The following is a 22,777-nucleotide window of genomic DNA, read 5'->3' as shown; positions in this document are numbered from 1 at the left end:
ATATTGTTATCTCGTAATAATTTTCTTTTTGACAGATATATCTATGAATAATTATTATTTATTCGCGTAGAACTTGATATATCGAGCGTGCCTGTCTCTATATCGATTCGATTCCGCGAATTTAAATTACGATCGGTGCGGATCACTATTAATGCATCAGATCAAACATGTGCCACATCGGTCATGATAATCACGTAGCCGTTGATCATGATGCTGTGCTTTACGGAAATTCTTTGACCGTACGAGCGACCATTTGGCGAAACCTATGGTGGGGGATACGCTCAATTCCACATCCCCTGTGTCCACCAATGGGTCCATCCCATATCCCCGTGTATTTGCCTATGTCCGTGTATCTCATGGTATAAAAGCAATGACAACGAAGCCTAGCAGCATTGTGCAAAAAGTTGGTGTGTCAAATAGATCGGCAAAATCGGTGGAAGTGAACCGCTGGATTATCGCGATTTTCGATTAAAGACCATTCAAAAAACAAGCCGGTGGAGATACTTCCCAAAGCGTTAAAAAAAAAAAAAAACAAGTGGACAAAGGACCATTGCGTAAACTTGAAGAAAGATTAAGAATCTGATGAAGATGGCAGGCTGGATTAGTTTTGTTCTAGTTGCCACCGCATCGATGATCGCAATAGCAGAATCTAGGGTGATTCCTGATAAGCCTAGTAAGCGTTAAAAATTGAAATTAATATTTTTTTTTTTATTTTAGAAATTATATATTTGGGAAATTTATTGTCTAAAAAATTAAAAAAAAAGATAGTATATAAAATTATTTTATATTATAAAAAATATAAAATCTTCAAACTTTTTTTAGATGTAATATAATTCGCAACTGTTGCAATGTATGTAAAAAACAAAATAATGTATTAAATAATATATCGCGAGCATATAAGTAACAACAAATATTCCAGTTTTATTAATATACACAAATTTCAGAAAATAAAAAAATAACTAACGATATAAATATATAAAATATAATATATTGGCTTACAATAATATTTTTTATTCTTGAATTAAATATGTCCATTGTTCACAGCTTCCGTCATGATGGATCCCAACAGCAACCCTACAACATTTTTGAGAGAAAAGAGAACGGTCGCGCGTCCATATCCGCACAGGGCGATGATGTTCACCGGATATTACAGGCCGATACGTCGCTCGGGTAACGAGGGTCATACGGGCCTCTTCGCGCAAGGAAACGCCGTAAGTGGCCAAACCTTCTTCAGCGGTATGCACGCGTCTCACCTCAAGGATGGTCCGGAGCCGATTGAGGAACCGGAAGTGTCTAGCGCCCAAGCGCAGGCGGCGCCGGCATCCGATGATGAATATCATCATCATTATCATCATCAGAATAAAGTGCATCGTCACGAGGAAGAGCAATATCACGAGCATCGCCATCACGAAGAGGAGAAGCATCATCATCATCATCAGGATTCTTCTACCTCTCAGGTATGAAACTCGTGAAATTTATAAGTATATAATAATCACTAAAAAGTTCTAAAGCGAGAGAAAATATTACATAAATTTATCTCTCTATTAGAGAGAGACAGATAAAACCAGAATTTCTGTCAAGATTCATGTTAAGAAGATAATTAAGAAGATAATATGTGTTTAATGTAAATCTCACAAATTATGAAAAGAATATTAATTTATTTTTAATTTTTAAACTCTTCAGATATTGATAAAGTCACCACAAATCTGTCAGAGTGCAACTATAAATTATGACATGCACATATGTTACTTACGCAGGAACACCACGAGCCGGAACAGATTCCGCTAACCACAGAGATCGCGCAAGAACCAGAGGAAGAACCGATCGCGACCACGGAAGTGTCTGTTACTCGACCCAAGGTGCATCATACGAAGAAAACGCACAAGACACCCGTCACTGACGAGTCCGATGAAGATGAAGACGAGGAAGACTATGATGACGACCAGCCGGCCGTACCATTTGTACCTTTCAAGGGCAATCGACGTCGCCAAAAGTTCCCTCATCTGAACAATTTCTTCCCCATGGTCTTCAGCTTCCCTAGAGTGGCCACTCGTGCTGGATCTTCTGGTTCTCCTGGCACCATCACGGCCATCGCGAATAGTTATTCTACCGGAAAAGGTGGAGTGGCTAGTTCGGTGGCCACCGCATATGGCGGATCTCCTGTTGGGTAAATTATAAATTTTTTAGAAATTTTTTTATTTTCTTTTCATGAAAAGGTTCATATACTAAAAAATTAATTTTTACTTTAACTCAAAAAATTTAAATTCTGAGTTACACGTACTTTAATTTTAATTCATGTAATTTTGTTATATGGTGTATGTATAATTACAAGATAAATATATCATATATATCAAATTTATGACAATTAATATAATTTTCTCATTTATTTCTAATAGAAAGAAACGACGCCCACAGCCATACGAGGAATAATTAACCCTAAAGCGATCAATCTTATTGGCAAGTTAAAGGGATGAGTTTGTTCTGAAAACCGTTCAAAATCTCCGCTTGATTCTTTTCCTGGCTTTTAAAAATTGTCTTTTTGATCTTTTTTCTAGAATTTTGAATACTTAAGGAAAAAATAACATTTAGTTATATATAAACAAAAGTATATGTTTTTTATGAAAAAACAAAACTCTACAATTTAAGAACAATTTTTAATTTGCTGGAGATTGTATAATTTATTAGGTAAGATATTTTATTAAAATAAGTAGACTTAATAATAAATTCACAATATATAAGCTACACTAAGCTTTAAATTATTATTGTTTTATAGGGTTGCTTTTATTGTAATAGAAAATATTAAAATAAAAGATACTTTGTGTGTGGTTTCTTCGTAAATTCCGAATTGCTTATTTCGTCTATTCACATATTTTGTCCAGCTAAGACTCATAATAATAGTAATAATAAAAGAAACAGACTACGCAGATACATGATAAATTACAACAAATGTTACATAATCCGAGGTTGACGCGTTTATTAACGGGCATTCTAAAAGCTGTCTGTGATTAGCTACGTCGCATCTTAAATTCCATTCAAAACAGTATACATTTTTCGTAATCATCTGTAATAAACTTAGAAAAAAATGACAGCTATGTGTATATATAACGAACGAATGTTGGCAAAAATAGAAATATGATCAAACATGCTTTGACATTTTCAGTTTTATTTGCAATATTATGATTAAATTTATGCGTATTGCTGATTAAAAGGTCGATAGGATTAAAACAATATATGTATGTGTGTGTGGAGTTATATATTTCGATGAATACGTAGCACATATAGAGATGTGTTTTTTTCCGATTCCTTAAGACAACGATTAATTAAGACAAACAATTATTGCCGTCCGGTTGACGCAATTTATACCATAATTTTGCGCCGTGTATTTACGCAGTTTAAGTGCGATGTGTATGCTATGCGTGAAAAAAAACACTTCATATTTTACAGAGAATAAAAAATCCATATCACCAAGATTCACTAAACGCATCCTCAATATATGCATATTGAAGAACCCTTTTTTTTACAAGAATGAAAAAAAAAAACTATTTACATACTCATCAGAAAAGTTACGTTCCGAGAGATAGACTAGAAATATACCAAATTGTCGGCTTATCTTTCACATCTTATACTAGGTTTTTAATCATTTCTTTTGAAATGTACGAATGTTGCGTATAATACTTGCAATTCCTTCTTGGTAATCCCAAATTTAAGTTTTACGTAACTTTTAAAATAATTCTGTTTGGATCCGACGCAGAATACGTGCGAGTTTAATGTGTGCAAATATAATTTAATTTTATCTTTCTAATCTTTAAATAATTTAATGAAACTTTAACGCATTATTGCAACCGAGTGCGTAAATATATTTCGTGATGTATAAATACACATGACACTATAATGAAAAGTTCATATTAAGAGTAATGTATTATGAGTAATGCCATGCTAATGAAATCCTTCTACATACATTAATTATGAATAATAACGGGGATTTCCATTATGAAATAAATTATTAAAGTGCTGCCAATTGAAAAATTGCTCGAAGCAAATCTATAGCCAATCTATGTATGTCATCTGCTAATTTTACCAACACATACTTATACGTACATTTATTTATTTTTTTAAATTAATGTGAAACATACATAAGTCTTTATTCGTTAATTAAGTCTTAAAAGCGATTGATATATTTAATTTAATTAGAGATTTGAAAGGTAAAAGAAGCTTAATCTGCGTAGTTTGTTCCACAAACCCTCAATCAAGTTATATTGTCAGTAATAATAAGAGTAACAACACCTAGATGGGAATCCCGAGGTGTATTCGTTCAACGACCTAAGACCGTGAGGCCCGGAGAAAAATCAAGGCTGCTAGTTGACCGCTAATGTATCTCTCAGGCAAGATTACATGGTTCTTAAAGCGTGCCGGTTATTCCGAGAGTTTGAATGTAGGTAATGTTGGACGATAAACATCATCTGAAGGCTATTACATGACGACAGCTTGAGAAATGGTATTTTAAATATCGTGTTATGTAATAATATGTACGGGTAAAAAATTCAAATATTGAAATAAATTTTATTTAAATTTTTTTGATAAATTTATTATAACTTAGCAAATGGCAAAACATTTCGCGCAAAAACTGAGATTTTCTTTTGTAAAAAAAAATTTTTATATTATATGTAAAATATTTGCGTTCTATGAAAATGAAATTTTTCATTCCACTTGTACAGAAATTTTCCGATGAGAAAATTTTTATTCTCGCGCATTATACTTTAAATTCGAATTTTATGAGTATTTTGCCAATCGTGGAAGTCTCCTCTTTCGAGATTTCTTTGTCCGAAGCTTTTTTTTATTAAAAGAAAAATATTATTTGATCATTAAATAGTTTATCATAATAAATATAAATTGTTTTAATTATCTTATTAATAATTTAATAGTACATTATATTAATGTGAATTATTTCAACTTAAAATAATAATAATTAATATTAAAATAATAAATAAATAAATTATTTTAATTTTTTTATAAATATTTTGTTCGCAATTTACCTGATCTTGCATTTCTTCTTTTGCCTCAAAATTTTTGAGAAGCAAAACGATTAAGACGATCTATCAAGAAATACCGAAGATCGAGCTTGTCACGAAATAATATTCCACCATGCGAGCAGGAAATCGTCTCAGGGACACCCGGGGACCGACGGCGCATCATCAACCTCTAACACTGACAAAAAGGAGACTCGTTTTGTTCGCGCTAATGATATACAAGCGATTCGATGCGGCTCGAAAGTGCCTGCGTTTCGTACCTGCGTAAAACGCGCCGGGATATCCCGGAACGCGCGTATGGGTTGCCATATATATAAAGACTGCTTGGCCGATTTTCTTGTCGTCATTTAGCATTGGATACTCGCTCTCTCATCATCGGCAGAATGTCAAGGATCACAATCCTTGCGCTTCTTGCGCTACTCGTCGCAGTTGCAGTCGCATTGCCGACTGCTTCGCAATCTCAAGGTAAACTTAAAAAAAAGAAACGACAAAATTAGAGGGTGGAAATATGTGTGAAAGTGATGAAAACGTGCTGAGTATCGAATTATATGTAACGTATTGCTATTTAATTGAATTTTATTCGAGATTGTAAGATAATTAAAAATATTTTATTAAAAATATTTTTATTTGGAGTATGTGAGTGCGTGAGAATAACACACATGTAAATTTAATAATTAATAAAAATATGATATTACGTATATGTTTTACTAATTGCATGTTACGTGGCTCTGGCTTAATTTTATTTAAAGTTTTTCAACGTGCGTCACACGCATTAATACCGCGTCAGTTAAACACGAGTCAACCAATTTATTTACTTTTTATAGGCACTGTTGACATTTCAAATATTTCGTGATTCATTATGTAAATGCATTATATGCCTGTTAAAAAAATACATACATCATCAAGTAGTACAAAATCTTTAATATATTGTATTGATAAAGAAATTATCATTGATAAGTTTTTCGAATTTATTTCTTCAAATATAACAGTTTAATTATATATATTTTAAGAGTAAAGTCTCTAAAATTCTTTATTCAGGTCTTCAAAGAATAATCAGAGCAGCCACGCCGGAGCTGGTTCGTTTTAAACGTGGATATGGCGGATATGGCGGTGGATTTGGCCGTGGATTCGGCGGGGGTGGTTTTCACGGACGTGGTGGCTATTACGGCAAAGGAGGAGGATGCGGTGGAGGATGCGGCGGAAGTACATATCCTGGATACGGTGGTGGATCCTTCGCTAACAGCGGAGCTAATGCCGGTTCGATAAGCACGCCATTCGGCGGCGGTTCCTTCTCATCCTCGTTCGCTAATGCTGGGTAAATATGGCCGAAGTGATACAAATTGTGAATTTTTGATACATTACAAGAAGTATAAAATATATTTCTTGCCACGCCAAAATTTTAGATATAATTTTAATTATTTGTCATTCTAATCTTATCCGTTATTATTATCGTTGGGTAATAATATTGATAGATTGTGTTTTACAATAATGTTTTGATTGCAGCTCCCGTGGATATGGATATGGATATGGACGATGAAATGGACTCTAAAAATACGATCAATATCTTTGAAAGTGGATTCACATAAAAAAATATCAATTACACTTGTACAATTAGTGTGTGTATAAACTTTTCTTTATGTAATAAATTTATTTAAGAAAGAAATAAACCGCCTTATTTATCCTCTAATTTTTTTTAATATATTCAAATAATTATTTAACTATCATTACTTATCAATTTTATAAACTGCCAATGATATTAATAATTTAATGCATCTCACCGTATCTTGCAAATTTTAAATCCGATACATTATTGAATGCTGAATATTCTCTTTTTTATCCATTTTATAGTTTTTAATACACTAATGAATAATTTAAACTGATTATAGTTTTTATTATTCAATTCTCTACATTCGTCGATCTGATATCCTTGATCGCAGTTTTAGGCGCAGAAACGTCACAGGATTATTATCCTATGGAAATTCGAGAAATGCGCATCGCGTTTATTTTATGCCATTATATTATCAATCTTTTATTCATAATACGATTCATCTTCTATTAGCAGAGAAAAAAAATTAATAATTAAAAAATAATAAAAATATATTTCTCCTGCGATAATACAAAATACAATTACACATGTCTATTTGCGTACAATAATCGTGTAATTTCAATCCATAGCGATATGTTCGTTTATTTTCCGCCGGATGTTTCCATCGAATATTTTGAAAAACGTCACATACGCAAGTGCCTTTGTTCATGATGCTTATAAAACGGCCTCGTTCATCAGAGTGACCTGTTAGAGTTTCATTTGCATACCAAGAGCGATCGAAAAATGGAGATAAAGTTTCTCGTGATTGTATTTACTGCTATCCTGACTGGAGTAAGTTTTGCAATTTAATGTCCTCCATACGTGCATTGATTGTTTATCATTGCACGTATTTTTTTGCCCTTCTCATATTAAATATGAATAAGTGCCAAGTGCAGACAACTGTGTCCTGATAAAAATATAATTTTCAGGCGCAATCTCGTTCGGTCGCGCCTTCGAACGTAGGAGACACAGGTAAGGAGATCGTATATATTTTATTACATATAAAATTCAAATTAATCTTGAAAGTTAAATTTTTATTTTTATTAAAAATTAAGTATTCGCGCATTTGACGATACAAATGGTTACGTGAGTGATTTATATGTATCTTAATTATTTAATTAGAGAAACACAGACTGCATTTTGTATAGATTTATATCGAACCACAATGCATCTTCCCTGAACTAAATAAAAACTATTGTATCGAATAATTCTTTAAATCTAGGCGATGAGATTCCTGTAAATATGCCAGAGCAACTAAAAGAGCTAATTACAGCGTATGAAAAAAACCTTGCCAAGCTCATTAACTTTATTACCGTAAAAATAAGCAGAGATAAGGACAATACTAAACGAGAAGTTTGTATATATTTTATAAATAAATTAATTGCAAGATATTAATTAATTAATTATTAACGAAATTTATTTATACGCGTTTCATTGTTTTTTTCAGATACAATTTTTGGATCAATTAAGCTTGCTTATCGATGAACTTACTCGGGAACAATTAAAAATGAGAAGTATATATGCTAAACTTGATAACAATACAAATTTTATTTTCCAAGCACCAAATAATAAAGCGACGATAATGAGGGTGAATAACGTGAAAGATCTAATTGATTATATGAAAGAGATTGATATCGTCTATCAGAATGGAGACATTACTGATGAACATATCCGGATCAGTAAGTACCTGAAAACGTCTTTAACAAGATACGTACATGTAAATAATTTTATTAATATTGATCAGTCGAAATATATCACTAATAAAATTCTAAATATTAAATAATTAGGTTATATAAACTGATATTAATGTAAATATATTGTTTAAGATAATAACATAATTAATATCCTAAAATTTTTATGTAGAACGTGCTGCTGAGGAATACAACAAAACTATATCCTTCACAATGTTAGAGGAAATAATTAATACGCTCATTGATATCCAACATCATTTAATGGAAATTCAAAAATGCTTAGATAAGCTGTGCAAGTAAGATTATTTTACAGAAACAAAATTGTAAAGGATACAGAACGCATCATTAATATATAGATTATTAATTATTAATTTTATTATATTTTTCAGAAAACATCATTTGACGTCGACGATCTCTTCGGAAGAAATATCTAATGATGATGTTCTGAATCGGGCAAAGGAAATATAGATTGTGTAGAATGAATATGCTGAAAAAAATTCACGCAGATCATCGCATTAAAGTACTATATTGTGCGAAAATAAAAATATTAAAAACTTGAAAATATATTCTCGATAAAAGAAATTAGATGACATAATGTATATCATTAAAAACATATGAATTTTAATTAATTGTAGATATGTTACATTACTTAAGCTACATAATTTCCATCAAATAATGTAAACAAAATAAATCAATAATAATTATAATAAATTATAATAATTTTAATAAAACCATAACAAAAATTTTTGTTATCCAAATTGTTTAACTTTCTGTAGCACGGTTTGTGCGTCTTGCCGTTTGATACTAAAAATTTATGCATGTTTATCCGATCTGATACTAGATATCGCGTTTTTTCAACTTCGTCATTTGATATGTTTGATCGATAAAACGTAGTCGCTTCTAACGACGAAGTTCTGATCGCGACGGAAGGAGTCCTTTGTCACTAATCGGTAAGTTTTTTTTCGATTTAATCGAATGTGCCAATCACACTAAACGCATACTGAACAAACAAAAGACAGTGAATTCGTTTTGATAATCTTTAGCCAGATTCTAACACTTCGAATTATTCGTACACGGTTGAAGAAATAAAGAGTACAGAAAAATTGTTGTGTCTTTGAATGCAGTGATCAATTATTAGTGATAATATTCATTCAAATAATTAAGTATGCAATTGCTAATGACGATTATTTATTACTGTGTTGTATTTTAATGTAAAATTATATATTTTAATTTTAGTATAAATCACGTAATTTTTTCTATTTGTAATTAATATCTACAATTAAAAATAATAAAGAATATACCTCTTGTTAAAATAATATTTCTCGTATATTTTTAATGTGAATTTCTATCAATGTATGTACGTGCACATATGATAATTTTTTTTTTTTTTTATATAATTTGCATTTTCTAAAAATCCTTGCTTTTTTAAATAGTAAAACAGAGTTACATATGAAATCCTGTAGAATCTGGGAAATAGGCCGTCATATCAAGATTTACTATATATATATAGTAGTATATTTTTGATTGGTTTATAGATTAAAACGAGATTCACATGCATGCTACATGCAATCTGATTGCTAGAAGTTGGAGAAGTTAAATTGAGGGAATCTATAGTTTCGAAATAGAAGTGTCGATCATTATCGTAGCATGATCTAATTCTCAAATTCTATAATAAAATTATATTTGCAAAGCTATTAATTTTTTTTTAATATTTATATTTATAATTAATATTTTAAAAAAAAGAAGATAAATAAAAATTTAAAAAATTTTTCTATCATAATTGTCCTCAGCAAAATAAGGCTTTTTAAAAAATAAAAAATATAAAAGTATGTGTGTAAAAATGATATATAAAATAAATAGAGTCAGAATCATATGTAATACGAGGAAATTGTGGAGATTTTATCCAAGATTAAAATCATGCTTTCAAAATTGCAATTTCGTGTGTTATAAATTGTCTTTTTGCGTTTGCAGAAGCGATTCTTGATGCATGCGCATTGTTGGAAATGATTACTCAAAGATGAGACATGCATTATTCAAAGTAATGGCTCCTTTAAGAAATTGTATCTCATATTTCAAGTAAGCGCATAAGTAAATCTTATGTTTAAAAGTAGTAATTCAAACGTAGAAAAAATATTATAAAAACTTGACATTAAAGTTTTTAAAATTTCATTGCTTTTAAATATTTGTAATAAAAATTGTAAAATACCAACATGTGTAAAACATATGTTTTCATAAAATTGTCAAAATAATTATGCATAAATTGAAAAAAGTTAAGAAAAAGAAGTGTGTTTAGGTACTCCAAAGTTTCTAGATTTTCCGTGTTCCACTTGGTATTGCGTGTTTGACTGAAACAAATCCAAAATAATGCGCGAGTTTCGGACATAACTTGCGGCGTGAGTTATATTCATTATCTAATGAGAAAAGTTTTTACATTTTATCTTGTAAAACGATAGTGAGACATGAACTGTCTTTTTACAATAGTAGTTAACATATTATTTACAGATTAAAATATAATATTAAATATAATATTTATTTAGTATATTTTTGATATAATTAAAATTATGTTCATGTGTGTAAATACATTGCACTTTATATCATAAATCTTATAATAATCTCTTTCTTTCTATAAAATGCAAATTGCATTTTCTTTCTTTATGCACGCAGTTCAAGTTACGCGGATGTAAATGCGCGATTTAAGTTCATTAGAATATATTATTCTTGCCACGAAAATGCACATGAGCTTCGTGAGCAAAATCGAGTTACAAGAAAATTACGCAAATGTGGTCGTAAATAATAATAAATTGGTTGGACATGGAAGAAAGAAAGAGAAAGAGAGAAAGAAAATATTTTGATAAGATAATTCGGCTTTGACCGCGTTTGCAAAGTTCGGTTACCGTTAATAAAAGAAAAGGATATTTCTGTGATTTATTTCTTATCGATTAATCGACTGGAATGGCTATAGCGATTCGTGGTAACGGTTTCTATTTTCATACATTTTTTTTTCTATTAAACAGATTTGCATTTTTATTACAATCATGATGATTGCTCCATTTAATGTATGTGCAACTTGCGAGAAGCGGAGAAAAAAATCTCCTTATGTACATCTGATTGCAAATATTTAATCATATCAGTATACATATACTATATATACATGATCATTATTTATTACATTTTTAGCATAAAATTATCTAATTGAATATAATACAAATAAACTATATGCATTATGTTATTATTTCAGCGATAACAATTAAATAAAATTATTATATATGCTACTACTCTTAATATACATATATTAATTCTACTGCATAAATTTAAGAATAAAAAACAATTATCGAAATAATTCAATATCATAAATCAACCAGTATCATTTATTTCTTTCTTGAGGAAATAAATATACAGTTGTATATTGTTACATGTACATATTTTTAAAAAATATTGTATAATTATTTTATTTCTTTAGATCAAAAAAATCTCGAAAATCCATTATTACAAATCTTTAATACATCCGAATTAAAATACCAATTATTTTGAAATCACTTTCAGTCATTGAACCGGCATGTCCGGGCAACGGAGCGCCACGTCGACAGGGGGAGATCAGTCGGGCGTCGGCGTCGGCGTCGGCGCCGAGCGTCCACCTAACATAAGCATTCGTGCCGGTGCGACGCTCATCAAGAGCGTTTCCCTATTTCTGACAAGCGGTCGCAAGGCATCTGTCAACTCAAAACGGCAAAGCTGCGCGGCGTCCGGCAAGGGCGAGCCGCCGAGGAGAAGACGTCGCAGAAGGATGACGGAGGGCGGGGGCGGGAGAAACTCCGCGTACATCGTCAAAGTGATCGAGTCTCTTAAAAAAAAGACGAGATTTTCCAGGCGAGTTGACAATTAACAATGCGTCGAGTGCCGCTATTATAATTCTATTTCTACTATAATCCTATTAGCACATAGCGTCATTAATTTCCAAGTACCTTATTTTGATTATCAGTCGTAATAAACATCTACTATAATTGTATTAGCACATAGCGTCATTAATTTCCAAGTACCTTTATTTTGATTATCAGTCGTATTAAACGAATCATTTTAATTGTCAATCAAATTTATTATTTTTTTTTTTGTATTTATGGCGAGTGTATAATCGCAATTGCATTTACCGAAGTAATAAAAAAAGTAATTATTCACGTAATAAAAAATGAAGAATTTAATTAAGAAAGATTTACAAAATGAAAAGGATGTAAAATCTGGAAAATTTATAAAACAATAAATTGATAAAAAATTGAATGGAAACAGAAATAAATTTCTAATGAGAATTAAACTCTATTGTAAATTATGTTAATTTAATAGTATAATTTTATATAAAAATGAAAAAAATAAACATTATATATTATTATCATTATCCATTATAACTAGTAAATTATTATTTAATGTATATTTGGTTTGTTAGGGTGGAATTAGACAATCTCTGCAAATTTTACAAGAAGTTAACTACCAATTCCAATCAACAACAAGTTGAACGATCAATATTCATCGGTAGAAGGCTACAATCGAGACCAGCTGTCGAGGTATTTATGCCAGTTACAATTACAAGCTAATTAACGTTATAAACGTTTTATTACTAAAAGTAAAAAAAAAATGTTCAAATTATTAATATATAGAAAGAAATTACATACATATGCTCAAAAATATTAGAAAATATCTAATTTTCATCTCAGGGAATCGACAGAGGTATTTTTCGAGAACTTCTCCACAATACATTTCATGTGATTACGGAGGATACTTTAGTGGAGCGTCTATTCTGCTGCTGGGATCGAGAGATCGAGAGCGTTATTCGATTAGAGCCTTGGATCATGGGACTTGATGTATTTTTGCGAGGCAATTTACGTGATAGGATCACTTTCTGCTTTCGTGTATATGATTTGAACAACGATGGATATATCACAAAGGATGAAATCTTTCAATTACTTAAGTAAGATGATACAAACTTTATCTTATTACCTGATCTTACTTTTGTCTATTATACATATTGTATCACACATTTACAATCAGTAAAACTTCTTTTATTTATTCATATACAGGGGGAGCCCAAAACCTTCCAGCTAAACTTTGACATTTTATAGGAAATTTAATTCTGAACAAAAAGTTTCCTATAAACATGAGTCGAAAAATGCTTTCTTAAATCTCAAAGTCTGGCTGAAACATTTGGGCTCACCCTATATACATATTTATAATTTATTTATGTATTCGTAGAAATTGCCTGATAAAGCAGCCTGGTGAAGAAGATCCAGACGAAGGAGTGAAAGATTTATCGGAACTAGCTTTAAAGAAGCTCGACGTCGATCACGATGGTAAAATATCTTTTCATGATTATGAAATAGCGATTAAAGAAGAACCGTTATTACTAGAAGCGTTCGGACAATGTTTACCTACAGAAGAAAGCTGTTCAGCCTTTCTGGCGACTCTCCAACCCTGAACACACGCAAAAGATCATTTTTTTCTAGATTTCTGTAATAAATACGTTTTATTAATAATATGAGATTTTCAACAATCTCGATTAGTCACTCTCTAAAAAAAATTTCTTCTTTTTATTACATTTTATTATTTAAAGTAATATTTATAAATGTACAATATGTGCATATCTGTACATAAAAGCAAATCGTCCAATTGAATTCTTGTATGTATAATAGAAAATGTGCAAATACATGCAATTGCCGTGACGTTGAAATGCTTATTATATTTTCGCCGCTCATTTCGGGAGCTTGTTTTCGTAATTAATAATCAAAGGTTATCTACGGAATCGTGCCACGAAATCATTTCTAGGTAGTAAAATATTGCTCAATAAGTGTTATTTTAATTATCAATCTGGATGATCTGTAATAAACTGCATGCGATACAAAAAAAAGAGGCGATTATAAAGAACTTAAATAGTAACAACAAATCTCGATTTGCATGAAGACGCGTAAAGACGCGATATTAATTTTACGATCATATTTAAGTTAAGGCAGTTGCGTTTACGTCGTTGCAGTAAATGGTAAAATGCGGCTGGGCAACTTTGTTTTGATCATTATTAACGCGTTGATCTCTTTGGTAATATAAACTTAAATAAGGAATTTAAAAAGTCTTTTAGCTTTAGCATAGTTGAAGTTAATATTTTGCCATTAATAAAATTATTTCTTGTTTTAATAAGTAAAAAAAAAAAATATATCAATAAATCACTCTCAATCTTTCCATTCGAGTTCAGTGCGAGTTCTTGCCATTTCTTTCTTTGCTTAATCTCATTGATTCAATTCAGTCATAGCAAAAAAATACTATGCCAACAATTTCTAATAATTTTTATAGCTACTTTTCTTTTAAAATGAGTATATTTTTAAAAATAAGTTACTTTCTTTATTAGGTTTATTCTTTGCCGCCAAATATCGATTGGAGTAATTTGCAGTACGATCCAGATTCGATTGTCCAAAATGAAAATATTCTAAAGCTTTTTCTACAATTGGCGGTGCATACTGCAAGTCGTTTAATGCATTTGAGAAATGAAACTGATAGAGATCGTGATTGCAACGGACGCAAAAATAATCTATCATCTTCGATAATTGAAGCTTCCATAACGCAATCGTTACCTGAAACGAATCTAGAACGATTTGACAAGAATCAAGACGAAATCCAGAATTCGTTCATCATTGATTCTGAAATAAAAATTAACGATCAAGTTTTATCAGAAAATTTGGATCAAGATGAAACAAGTGTCCTCAATTCTACGCAATCACAGGGATTGCATAATTTTCAAGAAGACACTGATGTTGCACGCAATTCAAAAGCGAGGGATTTAATTCCAATGCTTGTACAAAATGTTCAAAACACATCATCTGACGTTATCAAAAATTATGACGTCTATAATCCTGATATTTTGGAAAAATCAAATAATTTATATACAATAAGCAATTCGTCAACTGCGGATAATATCAGTTCTGATGAAGAAAATCCTCAAAATTCAACAACAGACGGTATTAATAAAATATTATTTAATTCAATTAATTTAATAAAAAATAATTCAAATGCAACAAATATGAATGATTTAACTGAAATTGTGAATGAGTTGCTTCCAGAATCGGAAAATGTGCGGGAAACGACGCCTGAAGTGAGTCAACGATTCTTTGGCATCGATCTAGCAAAAAATATTCCAGGTATGAAAATTATAAACAATTTACACGAGAATGTGAATGAACACCTTAACCAGTGGTCACAAAGTACCCAAAAACAATCAGATAGAAACGATGGCGTAAGTCGGAGATTTCTTGATGAAACTGTGATTCAAAACTTTTTAAATCCACAAATCGTGAACGATTTACCTGTAATGAGTCAGATTTTGTCAAATGCGAAACATTTCGTAGAATCGATGATTAAGGTTCTACCAGCACCGGAAAATGCGAAGAATGAAAATAATTTAATGAATCATAATATTTCACAATCTCGGAACGTTACTAATGCGCTTTTGAAACCTATCGAGAAAAATCAGAAATATCCTGCAAATTTTGAACATAATTCGAAAGCAGAGAATAGCGATGGCCCAAAGCTCGAAACATTTGAAAAGATAGATGAGACAAATGAGCAATTAAATCCGACTTTGAAGAATATATCTTCAAGAATCGAAACAAATGAATTTTTGAAAGTTCTTGAAACTGAGAAGCCACTCAATCAATCGGAATCCGATGCATCACAAATATCATCGATCGCGGAATATCAAGACAGTAATTCAAATAGCACACTGGATTTACAAGATTCTGAAAATGTGAACAAATCTAACGTGGAAAAACCAAAGGAATTTCAAGATAATCTATTCACTAAAATCAGAATGAGTCGATCGATTGAAAATCGAAATACTCTCATTGATAATGATATATTAAAATCCAATAATTATTTTCGTTTTGTCGATAACATGAAAGATGCAAACTTGCATAGGCAGTTATCTGAAACAAAACCGGAAAACAGCGATCGATTAATCAACGCGTTATTGCCAATTATAAAGGAAAAAATACCCAATAGCGAAAGCCATGACTGATTATTATAACATGACTAGTGGGCAGCCGAACCAAAATTTTCCATGAAACGTAGCTGATTCTAATCACAGAGTAAGTATCTATCTATATATATGAGAAATGTATATAAAATATAATAGCTGTATTAAAATTAAAATAATTATACAATTATCTAATATGCATATAACAGTAATTACAACAAATTTATATACATATGTAAAACTTTTAATTTCAATAAATGCTGCATATGTTAAGAAAATATTTTTCATAAAGTTTTGCTATCTTTATCACTTTTGTGCATGAAAATCAATTAACTGTGAATGATAATCCGGAACATATTGACCTTTACACTTTGACCAGTTTTATATAAGCAACCGCGAATGCACAAAACATTTGTCATATTTTAACCATATTTTCTCAAAAAACAGAATTTTCAATTTTTTTAATCAAAGCATTTATTGTGACTTAAAAATCTAAAACTTTATTTTATTTATTTTATATATTAAACAAAATTAATTTACATTTATTTTACAGATTCACATAGTCCTCAGAAGCTTCCCACAAAATTAGCTTAATATATAATAATAATATAATATAGCTTAAAATATATAATAATATAATATAGCTTAAAATATAGCTTATAATATAATCACAAGGTTGCACATATCAAAGAAATTATATTGTATCTGTCCTTACAAAATTCAGTCTAGAATTCTAGGATAGACATAACAATTTTATAAAACAAATTCTTTAATATGTAATTAATAATATTATAATGCTGGTGAAAAAATAAAACATTGGGAATTTAAAAAAATTGCGTCATTTTTTTAATAAATTCGAACAAATAAAAAAATTTATTGAAATAAAAAATAAATGAAATTATTATGTAAAAAGATATTGATGATGATTTATGATAAGTCGTTATTAAAGATATTAAACTTATTTTATTAAAGAGAAAAAGAAAAAAAATTAGAAATATAAAAAAATAATTATTAAAAATTATTTGTTTTGTTATTAAAGATATTAATGAAATTCAGAAGTAGTCAGAAGTAAATATCAAAGAGCCGTTTGCATAACTGATTTTAATTATTCACGCGTTACTTTATAGAAATACAATGACGAAGTTGACAAATATATCGGAATATAAAGATAACGAGCGATCAAGGCAAATTAAATAGTGTAGATGTAAATTCGACATTCGTCGCAAACAAATAACTGTGACAATGTGAAAACATGTAAAAAATAATAATCATTCTCACGTACGAACTCAATTCGCATTCGTGCGATTCGCAAAAGTCACGACACATAAGCTGAATCGATCTGTAACGCGCGCACCCGCCGACTGATTGCCTATATACGAGCTGTTTGAACTTATCACATTACAAACTATCATAAATTAACCATTGCCTATATGAATATGCACGGCGAATATGCGAGCGCAGTCTTTTAATTTCCGCATACCTCGATATCGCGCAATCTCCGTGGGTGTTATCGGATATAAAAAAGTCGGTTTAATGTATATGCGGTATGTATCTTGCTATATGCATTCGTTGTATTAGCACTGAACGAACAATTACGCCTAAAACAAATACATTATGACGTATTTGCCGATTCTGTGCGCCCTAGCGCTAACCAGCGTCCAAGTAAGGATAATAAAGCCAATAGAAAAGCTAGATTGATAATGAAATTGGCAGAACACAACACGTAAAAATTTTTACGCGTCTTTAGCATAAAAAAAAGAACTTTCTATAAATTATATATAATTATATTTTTTATTTATAATAATTATTATATTAATTTATAGTCATTGTGTATTTAAAATAAATGTGAAGGAATATTAATTATAAGCGCAATTGATAGTTTTAATTTCGAAACTTATATTAATTTCAATTCTTTGTAATTAATATTAATATTAATAATATTGTATATATTTTTCTAAATCTTAATGTTTTGGAAATAACGCAAATATATATTTGTATGTAAATTTTATAATTTATTTAATAATTTAATTATAATTTAATTGTATGTGCATGTTTCTAGGTACATTCGAAGATTTCACGAGAAGAGGTAAGAGATATTAAGTAAAAAATAAAAATAAAATACTTTTTTTAACAATTTAAGAATATATGTATAATGATTTAAGAATACAATTTAAGAATACAATTTAAGAATATGTATATATTAATTTTTTAAATTAAATAAATTAATTTAAAAAAAAAACATGTGTGGCCATAACAGCATAAATAAAGAAAAACTTAAAAATATTTTTAAAATATTCTAAAATACGTCATAACACACTGATATACTTCATAGGTGTCCATACAAAACAAGAATGTAAATATCATCGTGAATATGGACAGCAGGTAGCTGAGGAGTTATGGAAGGTGATAGAAGCTCGTCTGAGCAATTGTACCAGTCATCTTACTAGCTCGAAGAGTACTATCCAAGAGCTCACAAAAGTTGTGATACCCCTTACGAGACCCACCAGAAGAACATCACAGTCCACTGTTCAAGTGGCGAGCCAATTCGATCAGATTGCACGAAGAGCCCTCACCAGAGATGCGCCGAACAGAGACGTGCTGGATGAAGAAATAATGGCGAGGGACATCGTGGCGGACATGATGACTTCCCTAAAGATGATAATCTCAAAAACAATCCAGTCGAAAATCGACGAGTCGGAAGAATCCAACAGAAGGACAATTCACAAAGACGATTATGTGAATATTAGACTCAAGATACGCAGACAGGATATCTTCAATGCGATTCATTAATTTAACGTCATATCTTGTTTCTATTAAAAAGAAAGGATTATTTGGCTAAAAAATATTTGTAAAATTAATTATATTGAACTAATGTAATTATTTGTTAATATAAAATGTTGCTAGGAAGAGAGATATGTCTAATATGCCTAATAATTGGTCTTTTCTTTTTTTGTAAATAAATGTAATATAATTTAACAAAAACAATTTGTTTTTAAATCCGACAGTATATCCTATAATCTTATATAAAGATTCCTATATTCTTATATAAATTTTATGCGTTTAATGTCGTTTTAAATCATATATTACTACATCTCAAATCCTATACTACATAGCAAATATAATTTACATTGTATCTCCTGTTTGTTAAGATTTTTTATCAAGTGAGATAACGTCGAGTTTTAATATATAAAGTTGGATAATTTTAAAGTTAATTTTAGAATTAGAATTAGCATAGCATTTTGTTTTTATAATCTCACAAAGCTATTCGATTGTTCTTATATTTTTACCATGTAATCAAAAATAACATTTTCTAAATATAACTAATTTTATTTTTTTGCAACAATTTTTATCTAAATAAATCTTATGTATTTATGGCATTGTACTAAGCAAATGTGCAAATAATAAAATGTAAATAATATTAAAAAAAAAAAGTATTTAGTATTTTTTATTACACTAATTAACTATCATTATTATTTGAGTAACATCCTAATTTTTATTATATCAACTAAACTTTATGGGTATAATTTAACTTTTGTTAATTTTCATTTGTTGATATAGAATATTTCTTATATATCTAATATTTCATTTTATTCTGCAAAAAATAAAAATTAGATCCATTTGGATCCATTGCAAAATATTTGTTAATTAAAATTGTGAATTCTTGAGAAAAATCTTAATTAAACGCATTACATTTACATACAATCTAAAAAAAATTGTTATTTAAATTTAAACAAATTTAAGTTTAAGAATTACAACATGGTAATTAATTGCGTTTAAATAATTTTGTTTTTAAAACCTTAATCTTATATTTATTCTCTTTTTACTTAAAATAAAAAATCTTAATAATTATTTAAAAAATAAAAGTTTATAATCTGATGTTATTTACTTAATTAAAAAAAATATATATATATATATATATATATATAGAATGTCTGATAATAATCGCCCCATTCATAATGTACGAGTAGAGCAGATAAAACCAAAGAGAAAAATCTTTTTCTATTTTGCGATTTTTATAATAATTATTGAGAAATTAATTTAAAAAGGCCGACCAATTTATGCGAGTATAAGAGATAATTCAAAAATTTTGCGGTCTCTAAACACATGACATTTTGAGAAAAGCACTTATAAATGACAACATATGAGCGGTACATGACGCTGAATTTTCATGTCCTAACAACCACTGTCAATGGGGCCGTCCTTTTTTGTCACGCATTAATACTCGCGCAAATTGGTCGATTTTTTAAAATTAATTTCTTATTAATTATTGCAAAGATCGCAAAACTAAAGATAAAAAAGATAAGGTAAAAAACTTTCCTATTCGCTTTATCTGTACATTACGGGTGGAGTGTTTATTGTCATACATCCTATATTTCATAGATGTAATATATCTAGCAATGACAGATCAAAGACATTTTACAATTTTACAATTTGGCATGCCAATTAATAATATCGCGAAGAATAAATTGAATTTTATATGTTCACTCAGGCGTGCAATAACACTGACTGATACATTTGATAAAATCGGCAATTTTAGATTACATCCAATGCAAATTCATAAATGACTTTTAAATCTATAACCGTGAAAGGTCACAGATAATATTTTTTCTACACCTCTAGTCATATCTATATAACATGTGCTGTGCGATCGATCCACAAGTCAAAAGAAATCTTGATCAATCATCATATCTTCCAAGATGATTTCGCAACGAATACTCGGTTGTTTAGTAAGTGAATTATTTTTTATTAAAGTATTTGTCAAATAAATAAAATTGTCCAATTCAATTTGTATATTAAATATTATATTATCCTTATTTTTTTTTTTTTTTTTTTTTGTACATTTTATTTATTCTCCGTTTTTTAACTTGTTCTGGAATTGCTTACTATAAAAGATAGGATATATATACAATTTAATTTAATTTTAATCTTGTTCTTCTTTCATGAGGTCCTGATTTTATTGTCGCAATATAATGACGCATCGAAGTCTCGTTATGTGACTATTAAGAATTCGTTGCAACGCATTGAAAATCTCTTACTTAAACAAGCCGATCAACCCACGTTGAATTGCCATATTCCTGAGAAAATATTTAATTTAATTTGGGAAATTTCAAAGATTTCTAATAATGACAGCAATGAAGTACATGTATATTAAAAGTCGCATAAAAAATGGTACTAAAAACAGGCACATAACATTAATACTAAATTCCAATTTTGACAAATGGAATATACGTCTTCTTTCATTAACGCATGTACATAATTTTAAAAATCTGATTTTTAATTGTTATGTGTACATAAAGAAAATTATTTTTTCTTTCTTCCTTTCTCTAGAAATATTTTAATAGATAAAGCATAAAGTATTAATTTTATTAGTTTTTCTTCATATTATTTAATCATTCAAGATTTAGATGAACTTTAAAAAGTAAATTTTATTACAGACGCAAGTTAGCCGAAGAAGTTTGCCTGCAACCGTAGACGTCGATAATGTTCTTTTCCTTCGAAACATACTAGGCTTAGATGGCGAGAAAAATGCCGAATCATCTTCGTCGGGAAAGCACAGAAATAGAAACAGCAACCGCAACGAAAACATTAACACAAATGTCAACAGCAACTATTTCAAAGCCAGACGTACTCTTAATGATTTATTACCTTTGAATGTAGGACGCAATCGAAATTCTAATTCTAATTCGAACGTAAACACTAATACAAACAAGTTAGATTTGACTGTAGATCCATTCGACTTGAGCGATGAAGATGAGGCTTAAATGCAGAAGAGAGAAAGAGAAAGAAAATTACGAAATATGCCCGAATATTAGCTGCACCTGTAACCTTCTGTAAAATTATTAATTGCATTAATAGAATAATGTAATCAAAATGTTTAAGCAACCGTATTATAAACTAAATTATATCAAATTAAACAAGATTAAATATTATTAAAATTAATTAATTTATGTCAATATAATTTTGTGTTTTATTTTTAAATAAATGGATTAAGAACTATATACTTTCTTTTCAGCATAATTTTATTTTACACTAAAAGTACCTGCTAATTTATGCGACATAGTCAGTTCTTCAAATTTCGAGAACTCATTTTATTTCAATATTTATTACATAATTCAATAATATTAATAAAAATCACTATAGATTGTAATTATAACTTTAATCAATATTTATCTTTTTAATATTTTATTTTTATTATATCTAATAAACATTGAACTTAGAAACAAAAGCCATTAAACAAATATTATATATAGTTATATTAGAAATAATTCTGCTAAAAATTGGTATAATTTTATAATTACAATATTTTTCTTTTTTTTACATAGAGTAAAGAGAAGACATAATTATATAATTATATAATAATATATTAATTCAATGGCACTTCCAGGGAAAAATATTGTAACTGTAAAACTATGTCATTTTTGGAAAAATTATTTGTATAATAAAAATATATCTCTTTTATCCAGTAATAGAC

General features: G+C 29.4%; 4 protein-coding genes and 2 pseudogenes across 4 annotated transcripts; all 6 read left to right on the top strand.

Annotated features, from left to right (window-relative positions):
* The first annotated feature begins 397 nt into the window (after positions 1-397).
* Positions 398-2,838, top strand: LOC126853875 (polycomb group protein Pc-like). Its single transcript, XM_050599989.1, has 4 exons — positions 398-673; positions 1,045-1,457; positions 1,758-2,167; positions 2,397-2,838. Exons 1-4 carry the CDS (start codon positions 583-585, stop codon positions 2,428-2,430), a joined length of 948 nt encoding a protein of 315 aa, XP_050455946.1. The 5' UTR covers positions 398-582; the 3' UTR covers positions 2,431-2,838.
* A 2,508-nt stretch (positions 2,839-5,346) lies between these two features.
* On the top strand, positions 5,347-6,694 carry LOC126853884 (uncharacterized). The gene is made up of 3 exons (XM_050599999.1): positions 5,347-5,492; positions 6,066-6,342; positions 6,531-6,694. Exons 1-3 carry the CDS (start codon positions 5,411-5,413, stop codon positions 6,562-6,564), a joined length of 393 nt encoding a protein of 130 aa, XP_050455956.1. The 5' UTR covers positions 5,347-5,410; the 3' UTR covers positions 6,565-6,694.
* A 534-nt stretch (positions 6,695-7,228) lies between these two features.
* LOC126854082 (uncharacterized) lies at positions 7,229-8,771 on the top strand (annotated as a pseudogene).
* A 3,088-nt stretch (positions 8,772-11,859) lies between these two features.
* Positions 11,860-13,960, top strand: LOC126853876 (calaxin). Its single transcript, XM_050599991.1, has 4 exons — positions 11,860-12,170; positions 12,739-12,856; positions 13,007-13,260; positions 13,542-13,960. Exons 1-4 carry the CDS (start codon positions 11,860-11,862, stop codon positions 13,762-13,764), a joined length of 906 nt encoding a protein of 301 aa, XP_050455948.1. The 3' UTR covers positions 13,765-13,960.
* A 3,959-nt stretch (positions 13,961-17,919) lies between these two features.
* Positions 17,920-19,095, top strand: LOC126854080 (uncharacterized; annotated as a pseudogene).
* Positions 19,096-20,959: 1,864 nt separating this feature from the next.
* On the top strand, positions 20,960-22,179 carry LOC126853881 (WD repeat-containing protein 91 homolog). The gene is made up of 3 exons (XM_050599996.1): positions 20,960-21,032; positions 21,251-21,442; positions 21,741-22,179. Exons 1-3 carry the CDS (start codon positions 21,003-21,005, stop codon positions 22,065-22,067), a joined length of 549 nt encoding a protein of 182 aa, XP_050455953.1. The 5' UTR covers positions 20,960-21,002; the 3' UTR covers positions 22,068-22,179.
* The last annotated feature ends 598 nt before the right edge of the window (positions 22,180-22,777 follow it).

This window comes from Cataglyphis hispanica, chromosome 13 (genome assembly GCF_021464435.1).
Source record: "Cataglyphis hispanica isolate Lineage 1 chromosome 13, ULB_Chis1_1.0, whole genome shotgun sequence".
In the NCBI taxonomy this organism is placed as follows: domain Eukaryota; kingdom Metazoa; phylum Arthropoda; class Insecta; order Hymenoptera; family Formicidae; genus Cataglyphis; species Cataglyphis hispanica.
The sequence above is the reverse complement of the archived record's forward strand: the minus strand, read 5'-3'. Positions and strand labels throughout refer to the sequence as shown.

Bases quoted from the DNA above. Each gene is read 5' to 3' on its own strand.
- LOC126853876 (XM_050599991.1), top strand. From the start codon at position 11,860: ATGTCCGGGCAACGGAGCGCCACGTCGACAGGGGGAGATCAGTCGGGC. The intron at 12,171-12,738 runs GCGAGTTGACAA...TTGGTTTGTTAG, and splicing joins AAAAAGACGAGATTTTCCAG to GGTGGAATTAGACAATCTCT. The intron at 12,857-13,006 runs GTATTTATGCCA...TTTTCATCTCAG, and splicing joins AATCGAGACCAGCTGTCGAG to GGAATCGACAGAGGTATTTT.
- LOC126853875 (XM_050599989.1), top strand. From the start codon at position 583: ATGAAGATGGCAGGCTGGATTAGTTTTGTTCTAGTTGCCACCGCATCG. The intron at 674-1,044 runs GTAAGCGTTAAA...CATTGTTCACAG, and splicing joins GGTGATTCCTGATAAGCCTA to CTTCCGTCATGATGGATCCC. The intron at 2,168-2,396 runs GTAAATTATAAA...TATTTCTAATAG, and splicing joins TATGGCGGATCTCCTGTTGG to AAAGAAACGACGCCCACAGC.
- LOC126853881 (XM_050599996.1), top strand. From the start codon at position 21,003: ATGATTTCGCAACGAATACTCGGTTGTTTA. The intron at 21,033-21,250 runs GTAAGTGAATTA...TTCTTTCATGAG, and splicing joins AACGAATACTCGGTTGTTTA to GTCCTGATTTTATTGTCGCA. The intron at 21,443-21,740 runs GTACATGTATAT...ATTTTATTACAG, and splicing joins CTAATAATGACAGCAATGAA to ACGCAAGTTAGCCGAAGAAG.
- LOC126853884 (XM_050599999.1), top strand. From the start codon at position 5,411: ATGTCAAGGATCACAATCCTTGCGCTTCTTGCGCTACTCGTCGCAGTT. The intron at 5,493-6,065 runs GTAAACTTAAAA...TTCTTTATTCAG, and splicing joins GACTGCTTCGCAATCTCAAG to GTCTTCAAAGAATAATCAGA. The intron at 6,343-6,530 runs GTAAATATGGCC...TTTTGATTGCAG, and splicing joins TCCTCGTTCGCTAATGCTGG to CTCCCGTGGATATGGATATG.